Consider the following 14944-nt stretch of genomic DNA (forward strand, 5'->3'; position numbering starts at 1 on the left):
GATTTATTAATTGAACTTAAAAATATGAATTTACATAAACATTCGCACTCTTAACGGTCAGTTCGGAAAACTAATTAAGCTGTTGGAAAAGATTTTAGAAAATTATTTTATATTTTTATAAATCTAAACATAGCTAAAGAAATAGATTCTAGTAACAAGTAGAAATAACAAGGCCTCTACTTTGCCTACTTTGACATATTCTTACATGTATATTATTTGTATTCGGTAGATTTTTGAAACTTTCCTTTCAGTTCTCTTTAATATCCAATTGCAAATATAATTATTTGATAGAAGTCTAATAACAAAGAGACGCTAGAAATTTTTTAAACAACCCAATGAAGGAACGTGTAAACGAATACGACAGGATACAGTGTACAATAAAAATGCAAGGAAGAACTGGAATACGTTTACGTTTCGTATCGGGCTGTCGCGCGTTCACATGCGTCGTGTGCGTCGTACATATGTATTTGCACACGTTTCCAAACTGAAAAGGTTCGCAGGCACTTATCCACTCGACACTTGTCCTATCCGGTCGGTCGGTCATGTGCTCACATACTGGATGGAACGTATTCACGTGTGTCGATCTGTATTACATGGTACTTGATACGGCAACGAACGAGAAACGGATGACTTTTCTCATTGAAAACTAGGTCGTACCGAAAAAACGCGACTTCTCCTTTTATCGTTATAATTATTATCATTGGCATTAACATTATCGTTACTGTTGTCATCATCTCTCTTTTCGTGTAAATGCCACGATCTTCAAATTTAATTAATTTCAATAGTTACATTCAGTTTAGCGAACAAAGACAAGATTTCTAATGTCTTGAGAAGACGTGCCAAAAAATGGTACATACGCTACGATAAGAAATCTTTCATATTTCGTTCAAACTTTTTCATATTTTCTAATGTTAGAAACATTTATTTCGTCTCGGGTAGAAAATGTAGTTTAATTCTTCATTTCCCTGCGAGACGCGACAGCATCCAGTAACAGCATCGCATTCTTCGTACGTGTCGCGAACGTTTGTTCAAACAAACTTAATTGGGCATTCGAGTTTTCCGCGAGCAGAGTGAGTCCGCCGTTCGAACGATAAGACGAAAACATACGAAAGAAAGCGAGACTATGAAGGTAAGCAGGGGAGAACGAACTATACCGGAGAGAGTAGGCCAATGCCAGTGTCAGCGGCACGGCTAGTAAGTGTCTGACGGTAAACCTGATCGTGAAAACAGAGAAACGAGTTGCACCGATTACGTTTGTCTTTCCATGATTTGTTTCGATACGATCCTGCACTACTTTACGATATGCACATGATAACCGACAGATCTTGCTTTAAATCATTTTTCATCGCAGTTAACGTGAAAGTGTGCGAAAAATACACGTCACAGAGGCATTCCCCGCAATTGGCGCTAATCCGAGCGATTTTCCAAAGTTGCGAATGTTCTTTGTTTGCCTAGAACGTAAAATAATTTCAGTTATTCTTCGTGCGTGTAGAAATTGATTAAATGGATGGTATAATAAACTAGTTTATGAAAATATCTTACGAAATAATTGATTAGATGCAATTAGAATTCCGAGCGTACAGTGAAAAACCTGTAAAATGGAGAATATAAGATTAGTGTAACTAATCTGATATTTAGAATATAAGAATTAGTGTAACTAATATTCTCAATTCCATTCAAAATCTGCGTACAAAATTGTCGAAATTATATATTCTAAAGCATTTAGCTTCATTAATCTCATTGTACGAGATAACTTTAACTTTGGTACAAGGATAAATAATACATAGAACAAAAATTGCAGGAAACACAACCAGAAGTGAACAGAATAAAAATTAGCAATCAGATATAAATTAAAAATATTAGTTGAGATAAGAAAAAGATTGTCTGACACATTTATAGCAATTAGGCAAATTCACGCCACGTTTGACAAGTTTTCAAACTTTCTCGGAAATGAAATCTCCAACGCAATTTCGTTGATTTCGGAGTAAATGATCTCTCAGAAGAGATAATGCCTCGTGTTTCCTCGTATTTTCGATGATTTGATTGCTTCTCTGTGAATTGAGATTTGTTGCAACGAGTGATTATGCGTCCAATTACATTTACCGTCACGTCGCGTTCAACGATATATCACACGTACATTTGCCTCAATGTGAAACGAGCATAAACGCAACGGCAGATTCTACTAACAATAAGTCTGATCATAAAGTATACCGATCAGTTAGTAGACAGGATTTTTTACTTCTCTTCTATAAATTTTTGATTATATTACTGTGGTAAATTTCACTGTAGAATATAGTAGAAAATAGATTATATATACTATAGAAAATCGATTCAACTGCTGCTGAGGGTTGAAAGATGAAAATTCAATTTATTTTGTTCGTCATCTTCTGATCTCGAGGTGGAGATTGTACACACGCTACGCAAGCACAGATTATTTGTTTATGATAATAAAATTCAACAAATGGATTATTAATTTATAATTATTATTTTACTTATTATTTAATTAATAATATAATTATTACTTACCTTATTAATTATTCTGTTTTATTAATTTATAATTGTTCATTATACTAGGTGTATATATAATATTTAAAACATAGCACTCATTGTAATAATTAATGGATAAAATACATTTTTGCTTTTCACTTTTTATCACAAATAAATGTATCAAAAGTGAAGGAAAAATAATGCTTTATGCAATAAAGAATTTATAAAGCGTTAATATAACAGGCAATGCTACTAAACATAAACTATACATGCAATTAAAAAATTTTATTATTTACAGTAAATACTGAATATTCAGAATAAAAAGTGTCTCAAGACTTTCGAGCGGGAGTGCAGTTCTACGTAATAAGACTATGCTTCTTTGTTTATGAATAGAACGAAAGAAATGGAACCTAAACGCAAATTTATTTCACCATATTGATTATTGTAATCTATAGTTTAGATATTTTGTTCTTGGATATCACGTGTATCCAGCACATTTTTCGCTTTGTTTAAATCTCTCGCGTAAATGCATAAATATCCTCCAGTGCAACTACGCATCATTAATAGTTGACGCAGTACAGGCGAATAGCCTCGGCACACCTGGATGATACGGCTCGAGCGAACAATAGACAAGTATACCAAGAGTATACAAGTAATACAAGTAGTATGCTAAGTGCAGGAGGAAGAAAATCAGCTCACATGCGACGACATCATGTATAGAATTCAAGATCAAGCAGTTATGCGGATTACGACACTCGAACAAATGGTTTTGAAACGATTTTGCCATTGGGTCGCACGACACGTAGATGCGATGTAGAAACAACATATTCATAAAGAGATTCGATGAGATCACGAACGAAGTTTTCTCAATGCGTACAGAAGGGAATTCGATCGAAAGGTTCATCGAACTTGTCGATTCGCGCGAACTATGCCGCGAAACTATGGGTAGACGGGTACGTAAGTTTCCTTGATAACTATTCGATGGATTCGTTGTGCAAGAATGATGAGAGGGTAGATGAGAACATTTCCCTTTCTTACATTTTCCTTTCTCTCTCTTCGAATCGTATCATCGATTTTATCATAAATATTATAGTCGTGTACGCGACGTTTCTTCATAGAGGAGTTAAATTAAATAAAAAAAAAAAGACCAGGTACTTTAATTTTGGAATTTCGCTATCGTTGTAAATTGGAACGATTGTTTAAAATGGTTGTCTAGGACAATTGAGTATCGCGGGAGCTGCTGTAGCTTTTTTTTGACGCTACAAATATTTCTATAATGAAAAATTGACTCGACCTCTTCGAACTCGTCGTCGCATGTGATAATTCGTGATGTCATTGATATTTCAGTAATGTACTTTTTCTTCGTTTCTCAACGATACGCTACTTATTTATGTCTCGCGCGATAAAATAAGAAGACGTTGTCACATACGAGGAAGAAAGCGAAATTGGATGTACGGAATGATGGAAACGAGGAAAACGAAGGAAATAAAGACTGCGAGCGAAAACTGTCCAATTATAATCATCGGTGGAGCGGGGCATAATTTATTCGATTGAAAATTTCCAGTCACGTTGCCTCTAAATAGCTTGGGTGTTTCACTTTCGACGCCTGAAGAGTAAAATTCATTCGGAGTGCCCCGAGACGACGACGATGACGGCGTGTTCGCTCCGTGTCAAGGACAACGCGTCTATCGTCGCGTACTTTCCTGAGAGCCAAGAAAATCTCCACTTATGATGCGAACGTTGCACGAGACAACGACAACAACTGCTATATCGGTCTTGTAACCGATCAATACGTACATCTTCCTTCGTGGTAAATTGATAGTTTCTTTTCCGAATTTGCTTCCCGTTAGATACCCTTTCGAAAGGTTGCGCAAGCTTGTTAATGTACAACGATCGAAGCTCGAACGGTTTTACTCGAATGATTCAACTATTTTTATGTACATGTCCCGTTCGCACACAAGTCACTAAACATTTGCTCGTTTCTAGAAAAATGATCGCTACAATGTTGGTATCTGCAATTCTCTCGCATAGTTCTTTCGGCCATTTTTCAACGTTAGAGGATATATATAAATTCTTATTTTGTTCTTTCAATTTCATACATTGGCGCGAGATTATTAATGATATTAGTGATTTAAACAAACGTGATTTATCGATCGACCAGTCGAAATTTAAAGTCTTTGAAGACTTTCAATCTTGAGCAGCGAGTTTATGGCGAGAGGAAGACCTGAAATGAAAAATTAATATCTGACCTCATGGGAATCATTTGACGAAAATTGAAGATATTTTGAAAAAAAGAACGACACTCGAACGCACTGTGAAATCGCGCAACATCGTGTGACAAGAAATTATGATCGCAGATTACAGACAAATAAAAAAAAACACTTGCAACTTGGAAAATGTAGATTATCGTTGATAATTATACAAAATGTGTAATTCCATTAATTGTTGACGAAAATGAAAAATGATTTACACGAAATTTATTGTTGTGTGTTCAGCTACGCTCTTCGACCGTATACCTACGCGGATGATAGTGATAAACCATAGTAATTGGCATATCTAAATATCTGCGCTTCGTGTAGAGTCGGAAATGGAGAAATGAAAGAGAAAGAGAGAGAGAGAGAGAGAGAGAGAGAGAGAGAAAATACATTGGTGAGATTTTTTATGTCCGCACGTCCTGGCAACGATCTTACAGAATTAGGCCGACAGGGTCTGTCGCCGATGTCCTTGACACGCTGAAAGTAAGACCAAGCCCGCGCGCGCTAACTTTAATGTCTTACGCAATCGGTCGTAGGTGTATCATCGCGAGTATCGTCAAAACTCGCATCAGCAGCATAAGCGTTCACCAAGTGATTATCGGTGGAAATACAGCAGTCCATCGTATTTTTGATATTAGTATCGTATAGATATCGATTGATATTAATAAGCATGTGCGTAGGAATGACTCTGGAAGTTCCGTGTGTAGTTCCTGTGTACATTCTTCTAGGTAAAATATTTACGGCGGCTCACGAAATTATTTCAACACCTGTAGAAACCTTTTACGAATATATTATGCGTGTTGTACGAAACACTTTGAAATTTCACCGGGACTATAATGCAATCCGACTGTCGGATAATTATATCACGTTGACGAATTTTTGTACAAGCTTTTGAAATACGAGCAAAGAGGGTACACGCGATATTCATAAAAAAAAAAAAATATGCGTGACGTGTCTAAAGTACCGTGCTTTCATATTCAATGTGATTTTTGTTATCCATTGCACGTAAAATACAGAGTTGAATAATTGTCGTCTAGTGGATATCTATGATTTACGAACGTATCCACATATTTGTTTCAGAAATGAAAAAATCGTAAAATGATGTAACAGAGTATTATTCAACTTATATGACAAAGAAAGTAACTAACGTATAAGGTATTATACATTGTACAATACATTGAGAACTTATCGAAGAGAACATAATTCAAAAGTTCAAAAATTCACATCAAACACTCGTGTTTCGTTAAAAATTAGAGGATTACTTATTTTTAGAGCGGAAGTGTATACGAATTTGGAATCGTTCGCAGAGATCATTTTCCGTACTAGTGAAACAAACTGTTGAAAAATGTAGAATTAAAAGGACGATCTTCCACATTGAAAACTCGGATGACCAGGATACAATCTGGCTGGCTGCCCATGTTTTTGAGGATACGAATGAAATTCATGGACGGGACACATATATACCGCATGTACATACGTAATAGTTCAGGCGCTCAATACGTAGGCGCCAGGCGTCTTAACGCTAGTGCTGCAGATATTTCATCTTGGCGTATTTTTTTGCGGAATGTATTATATATCGAGTCATGCTTATTGCAGTCAGATATACGACGTAAGCATAAGCATATGACGTCCGCATAAATTCGACGACACGAATCACAATACGAATCTTGTTTATCCAGAACTTGTCAAGAAACGAAGCAGTTTGTATAATTAGGATTCATTTCGTCGATTTTCCTCAGTATTTATTATTTATCAATTATGTATATATATCTTTCTGCAAAAATATATATACTTTTCCTGTAAAAAGAATATCAGGAATTTGGATGAAGTACGAAGAGAATTCCTAAAAATAAAAATTGGAATTGAACATAAATGTCTGCAGACCATTTATTAGAATTTTTTACTCTTAAATAATGTCTGTTATATTGTTAGATTATAGATAAACTGTTAGGATTACTGAAATTTTATTTTGCATTCTATATTCTTCATAGAGATTAGCAGTAAAGTTAAATTAAATTAAAAATTCGAAAATTAGGCAATCTAATTTTTATGACCCGCAAAGAGAAATCTACTAGTTTAATTATCGTTTTGGACATGGTTTATTATTTAGTTACGATTAGAATGGCCGCATTGCGTACTGCGACGTGTCTGAACAGGACAAAGCCCACCCCTCAAGGTTAAAAATCGGTATGTAAAAGTGATTTTCGTTCGTTTTCCCATACACGTATTACGTGTGTGTCAAACGAAAGCGTTACGTCTCCGGTTAGCAAGAATTCTCGCAACACTTGAACGGGTACGTTTCCGAAATACGTGGTTTCTCGGTTCGTAGTTACAAATCACGACCGTCGAATTTGTCGTGCTAATGACGAAAAAACCCCGGCGGGCGTGAAAGCGAGCTCTCTAGATGCAAAGCAGCCACAGTTAGATTTTTGATAGAACTTTTGAATTTTCGCAATTGAGAGAAAAAAAAAAAAGAAACGAACATCGAACCGAACGTAGTGAAACCGATAAAATAATCACTGGAACGCGTATCTCATTTATATAATACGCGTTTATAATTTTAATTGTATGATGTGTATTACATATATGTATGTATCATATGATGTATATATGTAATATGTATGTAAAAGTGTCCCGATATTTTATAAATTTTTTACAGGATGTTATTTTAATTACGAGATTACAAGTACAATGGAACTACGATGATTGTACTTTTTATGATATATTTCTAAGTAGAATAATTATAAATATTTCGTCATTTGACAAGCTTTATTTTTAGATTCATTAATTTCAGATTATGATATATTTTTAGATTCATTAATTCCAGATTATGATATATTTTTAGATTCATTAATTTCAGATTATGATATATTTCTATGTAGAATAATTATAAAAATATTTCGTCATTTGACAAGCTTTATTTTTAGATTCATTAATTTCTGTCGGTCTTGGAAACTAGAAACACTTCTCACGTTATATAATGCAAGCGATATTTAAATAGTAGATGTACACTGTCGCTCAGAAGTTTGGAGCACCGTTTTCTTTTTAATCGAAATAGATCTCCTCGTCCTCTGTTCTGAGGGATATGAATATTGTAATTATAAATTTAATTAATCACAATTTCGACAATTTAAAATACTGTTTAAATTATATTTATATAAAAGTACTTATAATTATTTAAGAAAGTAATTATTTCTTTCGAAATTTTAACATGCTGTAAACCTTTGAGTCATCATAAAGTATTTTTTAATAAGTAATTTTCATTTATACGATCATGTAAAGAATACTAACTGCTACTTTGAGTTATGAATTCATTTGCATACTGTCTGAATATTTTTAAATTCACCTCGAAATCTAATAGTACGCTTATTTTCAGATACATAGATGGAAAATAATTTATCGACCAAACAAGCGGAGCACGGTACGGAGTCTAAACGAATCAATGAATCAATATCTCAATGTCAAGATCTGACAACTGCGACCAACTCTGCTTATCCATGCATGTAAGTAGTTACCCTACGAATTGTACATAAGTAGCGTACTTCTATTGTCCGATTGTCTCGCACTGTGAATTGGGAGAGGTGATAAATTGCTACTGTGGTAGCTTCCGTACTTATATAGTAAGCAATGATTCGAAAATACGGCCGGGGAAAGGGAAAGTGGTTTGTCGAGGTTGATCGTCGAGAGTAACGTCTTGCCTTTCTTCCCCCATTGTCCATCAGGCATTATCCATCCTTCTCGGAAGTCTGCCTTGAATAGATGGACGGAATTGTTTCGAAAGAAACGATCAGAATGTGATATCGTGGAAAGGAGGACTGTCCCTTATGGGATAAAATATGTCACTGAATTCTTGATATACTTCTGTCGAGAATGATAATTGACGATAAGATTGTTTATCTGGTCAAGTGCAATTGTTACTGTGGCATGTAAATAAAAATGGAAAAACGAAGGGATGAAATTTCACTGCACGTGAATTTTATGCGTTGAATATTTAAGAGCGAACGGAGCAGCATGCCATCGATTCGGTATTTTGATAAATAAATGCAAACGCTTAATAAAGCTCTCTTTTATCGTTCGGTGCGTCTGGCTGCGTCGCATACTTTCGCATACTTTTTATCAGTTTGCCACGAAAGAGGAAAGGACGTTTCGTGTGTCGATTAAACTTGAGCTTTCTGGTGATTTCCAAGATAACGTTCGCAGCTTGTCTGGCAATTTATGCAAAGATAGTGTCGGGGATTTACGCCTTTAGATTCGGTGTTCTTTCTTTTCCCCTGTAGCACGTGTCCAAGTTTCTGTGTGCATATAAAAGATACGTATGTCGCAGATAGGAGACAAAGAGGAACTAAATTCTCGCGAGCAGTTTAGTTTTAATACGCAGATTAATTGGACTGTAGAATTATTATCAAAATATATTCACGAATTTTGATGAACTTGGGGAAATTCAAGAATCTCTAAATTAATTTTCATTTCTAAAAATTCCAAGATCTAGAAAGAAACTAATTAAGCTATTAAAATTAATTGTAGACGAGTGACGAGAGAGTAAAAAAATCAACGAAAATATATTGGCTATTTCTTTTTTAAAATTTAGTATAAAATAGGATCTTGTTTGGGGCTATACGACGTTTTTAATTATCGCGAAAATTATCAGTTTTTTAAATGTATCTAAACATTATAAATTTATCACGGTATTATACCTGTAAAAATTGAAAATGTCTATAACTATGTCTCTTTATGTCTCGATAAATATGAATTTAACTTAAATTCCATATTTTATTTAGTAAACTTAATTCCGTATTTTGACGAATTTAGTAAAGTATCATTGAATTATATTTAGGTGACGCTATTAATTTATGTTAAGGTGCTAAGATTTTGGATATTAAATTTTTCTTTATATTTTATCTTCTCTGGAGTAAAGATTAGTAATAAAATTCAATTAAATAAAAAATTTCAAATTTAAGTTGACCCTAAATTATTATAATTCTTACTAACTGATAACAACTACTAAGTATCAAGAATTAATATCAATTAAAGAGCTATATGCCTATGGTAAATACACACTTCATTGTCAAAATTCCTAGGATACTTTTTTCCCTAATTCCCAGCATTCAACGTTTCTCGTGGATAATAAAAATTTTAAATTGTACAGATATCTAAATTATTCAAACTTTTCCAATTTTGAGGACATTCGAGTTACGGATGTATAGTATAAATACCAGCTGATCCCAGTGATTTTATAGAGAAAAAAATAATAAATGTTGCTTTTACTTACCAGTGAGATTTATACGTTACTGCTGTAAATGAATAAAAATCTTCGGAATGTTCGTAATGCTACATCTTTATAGATCGTTCGTTGTCCGGTGAACAAATTTTAAGGGGGATACGGAAACGACGTTTGATTTAATACTGAGACAGCAAGTCGAAATCGGTGAAGCGTATTAATGGTCGAGGTTTCGCGTGAGCTTGACAGGGATAATGATATTTACGCATGCAACAAGGTTTCCATCGAGTTCCTCGAGGAATTGCAGGCACTAGAATAATTTGCCGCGGTGATCTCGGTGGACAGTACCGGCAGCAATCTGGCTTCCATTGACACGACATTAGTCTTCTCGATCGTTAATGAAAGAACCATCGAATCGTGGATTAGTTACGGTGTATCTAACGGTGCCCGTTCACGCGTTTCATGTCAACTAGAAAACACACACAGTTAATGAAACGGTAAATTAACGGCCGCTTCGCTCGTGCTTTATGATACATTACACCTTCTCATCGAGACGGATATTATCATATTGTCTTCTCGTCCAGGTGATTTAGAAAGAGGTTAGACGACGATTGAACGAACGGTGCCTGTTGAACGATGTAATATAATTTGTAAATTTGACAGTAACAAGCTGAGAGAAATCAAGAAATCGTTCGTCACCTTGTTTTACGAACGTACAATATTTTTTTTTCTTGTGAAACGAACAATTTTTTATTGTCGAACCTTCATTTGGTTTCTTGTTTCTTTTTTCTATTTCGATAGAAATAAAGAAATTTCTCACTCACGTTAATCTGTTTCGTTTTTCTATTTTTTTTTTTTTTTTTTCTTCTGTTTATCCCCTTTCTGATTGCTTAACGAAATATTAGCTTCGGAACGCGAGCTTCCGGAAGTTGCATCGATACGCGTACGTTGAAATTGCAAGCTTCGCGCATCTTCGTTACTCGCTCATTTTTATTCTTTATTTCACTATTCGTTCTTCTATCAACGCCATTCTTGCTTGGAATTTTTACGAAGGAATATTTACAAAGGGATATTTTAAAAATTTTTGAGCTATCAACAGACAGAAATCATCATTAAATTATTAAAAATCATGTCGTAAATAATTAATTACCTCAAATTTATGCAACAAAATCATTCAGAGGATATAAAAACTTTCCCCGTAAAACGCCGATGATAAAAATTTATCTTTATTTTGACACTGAAGTCAAAATATAAGGGTAATAAAATTATTATTCAATAACTCATAAACAGAAAGATGAAATTGATTGGAAATTGGTATATATGATTACATATCAAATTCAATAGATATTTTAAGAGACAATTATATAATTTTATTAAATAGAATTTTAAGTGACAATTGTGCATGAAGTATTTGTCAAAGTTAAGTCGCATTCATTATTTGATATATAGTGATCGTACATAAATTTCATAATCAAACAATAAATATAACTTTATTTTAATACGTATTTCACTTTTGCAATTTTTTTGACAACATTTTGTACTCCTTTCGTGTGTAAAACCAAATTCAGATACGTACAATCAATAATATATCTAGTCGAATTATTCTGCCACCTTTACAACGAATGTTTTACCAACTTTTTTCAACGAAAGAGAGATTGAGTCGACGTTAGACCCGGAGGAACATTACGTAAGGGCGTAGCGACGAATTTCGAAAGTACAAATATTTAGAATCGTACACGCGTGGTGTCCGTTGTATAAGTTAATCGTGAAATACACCGTAGAAGATCGTGAAATACACCGGACAAACGATTGCTGACGAAAACGATGGAAGAAGCTGGAACATCGAACCCCGAATCTCGGATGAATACTATTCGTGATTCGTGGTTCGTGGTTCAACGGTCGGCACCGTATGCCATACTCTCGAAACGAGGTTATAACCAAGGTTACCAAACGGAGACTACCCAAATACCCAGATACATATGATTATAGCGGTCCCCCTTCTTTTTAATCGAATATTTTTATTTGACACTGTGCTTGGTAAACCCCTGAAACGATCCCTCGACTGTTCTTTTCCTTTTCACAACGCGAGTGGTCAGAAACAATAGAAAAGAAGGTAAACTACGGACGTAACAGGTAAACCGATTTACGCTCATCCCGCGTGAAATTTATCATCTTTATTAAATTTTTCTGAACTTTGGACAACAGTTTCGACTCGAACTTGCGAATCCCTTAAGCGTTCGCTGATTTTTAAGGGATTTTTTTGTGTCGTGAAGAAATAGTTTTCTCTTTTATTTTGTTATTTTACAAATATGCTTGGCAATATTATTTTTTGAAAATGTTGAAAACCTGTTTTTGTGTGTATAAGAGATTATACCGAGATTAGATCTCCGGGGGTTGATAGTTGGTATTCGAAATGATCGATGTATGTATGCACTATATTTGATTAAAAAATAGGAAAATTAAAATTATTTTATGCAATAAAGAATCTGCGTAGCATTAATATATTAATTGTATCATAAATACGTGCAATTTAAAAATTTTATCTAGATTTAATAGAATATTAAAAATATTAGATTTTTTTTATTAATAGAATTAAATATTTTATTATATTCTAACAAATGTTCTATTTTAAATTAAAATAATTAAATATCAAAAATAAAGAAAATGTGAATTATATTATAATGGGCCATATCTTAATACACTTGCACAATGATCTACTGACTAATAAGATTGATAAATTAAGATTACAAGTTGCAAATTGTAGACTATAGATTTTTCTTTTATAAAATTCTTGCAATTATCAAATGATTCGTAATTTGTAAAATTTACTTTTAAATTATCATACGTTTCATTGCCAAACTTGTCGATGTTATGTAAGGATATTTAGTAATGCTAGTAGCTTGCGAAACTTCAGTAATAATATTAATTGTAGGTAGCCTGTTAAAATTAATATTTGTAACTTGTGAAATTTCTAATGATGTTAATTTAATTATACAAAAGAATTCTGACGATGTCTAGAACAAATTGAATTCCAATTTTAATTCATTTTATTATCTATCAATTATTTCATTTGTATCATATTTATTATAATGTAAAATGTAACTAATACTTATCGATAGTGTAAAGTCATGTGATAATGATAATGTTAGATACAAAGCAACATCAGAGAGAGTTTATTTTTCGAATTCATTAAAAATTCTAAATTAAATTTAATCAAATTAAAAGTAAGAGATGCAACTGCAATTAAAAGTAATTGGATTTGAGTTAAATTTTTACAGTGAACGTGAGTCCAACTGTAAATCCATTTTCGGATTTATCATTTTTCTTTGTAGCTCTTCCAATTTTCTTTCATTTCGTCTTACAACAATGTCACTTTCTAAAGAAATTCTTCAGATTTTTCTGATTAAATTGAAAATTTGCCTCTGCCTAATGACGCGAGGAGAAAAATTCGAAGAATTTTAAGAAAGTCGCGTTTTAAGAAAGTTACGATGTAAAACGAAAAATTGAGAAAGACTGTAGGATGTGTCGGTGAGCAAGGGGACGAGAGAGAACTGGACGGAGAAAGAGAGAGAGAGAAAGAGAGAGAGATTAAGGGTAGGAGAGCGTAGAGAAACACGAAAAGAAATGATGTGGGACTATGACCTGCGTTTATATGTATTTACTGAAAGTGACAGTGATTCTATATCTGTCGCTACGATGACGTAATTACGATTGGCCTCCCAGGGTCGTCAGACATGGTATTTCTCTCGCGAGGAATTCGATTCCGATTTATCGAGCGATCGTCTTGCTCTAATGGAATGTTGAATCTTTCGAGATTTTCAGAAAGAAATATAGAAATATAGATTCCATCTCTAGTCGCGAGTGAATAGCCGGTCTATACACTGCTTTGTCATTGAATTAGGACCATCCAAAATTTCGTGAATTTTTTATATAATAATAGCAATGTTCATTAATTAGTAATGTACACACATGTACATTTAAGAATTTCGGGCATTCTGTCGATTTTGTCAATGAGACTATATTTCTTCGACAGATAAGATTATTTTGTTGAAGATGCTGTTATTTATTTAGGTAATAAACTGTTACTATGATTGAAATGACACAGGATTCGTGCGTTTGCTTATTTTCTGAATATGAAGTTACGACTCTTTTTCAATCATGGTTCATATAGTGTGTTCGACCGAACGTTTGAATTTCTAAAAACATTTTAAAATCAAGTAAAGATAACGTGACAAACGATTTTAAAAATTGGACGAACTGGTTTGACCATTAACGTCACATCTTCAGCGAAAGAAACTTTGTAATATCATATTACGTATAATATTGTTGTTTTAAATAATAATCTGGATGCCAATGATAACTTGCTACTTGCAGCGTAGTATTTGTGTACGTGACGTATTAATTTAACGATGAGAGTGTGTGTTCTAACGTTAAGAAGATTTAGAAGATTCCCAACCCCAAACAATTATTCTCACTCTTAAAAAAAAAAAAAAAAAAAAAAAAAAACACGTAGACTTCACCGCTTGCCCTATTACGTGACTCCGTAACACCTCTTCAATCAAGACAATACGTAACAAACCGATTTACATAAGATTCTGCAGACACGCTTAATTTCCCAACGAATTCACCTCGGCGTTACTTCTACCGGCGTTACCGGATCGAGGAAAACGCTGTTTTACGCAAGACACGCAGGATACCGACGCACGGGCGTTGATTTTCAGGCTTGCTAATTCGAGGCGTTCGTAAGGATCTGAAAAACGTCACGGCGGCCGCTCTCTCGTATTTAGCTGACGAAGATCGGTAGAGAGACGGCGACGATGCATCGATTGCGTCTTTCGGCGCGGGTGTTGTTGGGACAGTCGCAGACGGGCACCGTATCCCTTCGCTTTCCTATTCGCGTCGCATTTCGTGCCCGCTTGCACTTCTTTCTATTCCCTATTTTCGGTCTTTGCGCCGACCTACGTACGAGAGAAGAAGAAAAAAA

At 34.1% G+C, this 14944-nt stretch overlaps 1 protein-coding gene across 2 annotated transcripts in view; it reads left to right on the forward strand.

The window, feature by feature from the left end:
* The window catches only part of LOC122533053, a 37058-nt gene that overhangs the window by 9097 nt on the left and 13017 nt on the right, over window positions 1-14944 (forward strand). Inside the window, exons 4-5 of one of the 2 annotated variants that reach the window (XM_043662405.1) lie at window positions 8127-8245; window positions 8465-8516. In XM_043662405.1, coding sequence (XP_043518340.1) covers window positions 8127-8245; window positions 8465-8501 — 156 coding nt within the window. In that variant the 3' untranslated portion in view covers window positions 8502-8516. Of the gene's footprint in view, window positions 1-8126; window positions 8246-8464; window positions 8517-14944 lie in introns of those variants that run through there. The other variant, XM_043662404.1, reaches the window with a different exon arrangement.

The sequence above is a fragment of the Frieseomelitta varia genome, unplaced genomic scaffold, assembly GCF_011392965.1.
Source record: "Frieseomelitta varia isolate USP_RPSP 00005682 unplaced genomic scaffold, Fvar_1.2 scaffold_491, whole genome shotgun sequence".
NCBI lineage: Eukaryota > Metazoa > Arthropoda > Insecta > Hymenoptera > Apidae > Frieseomelitta > Frieseomelitta varia.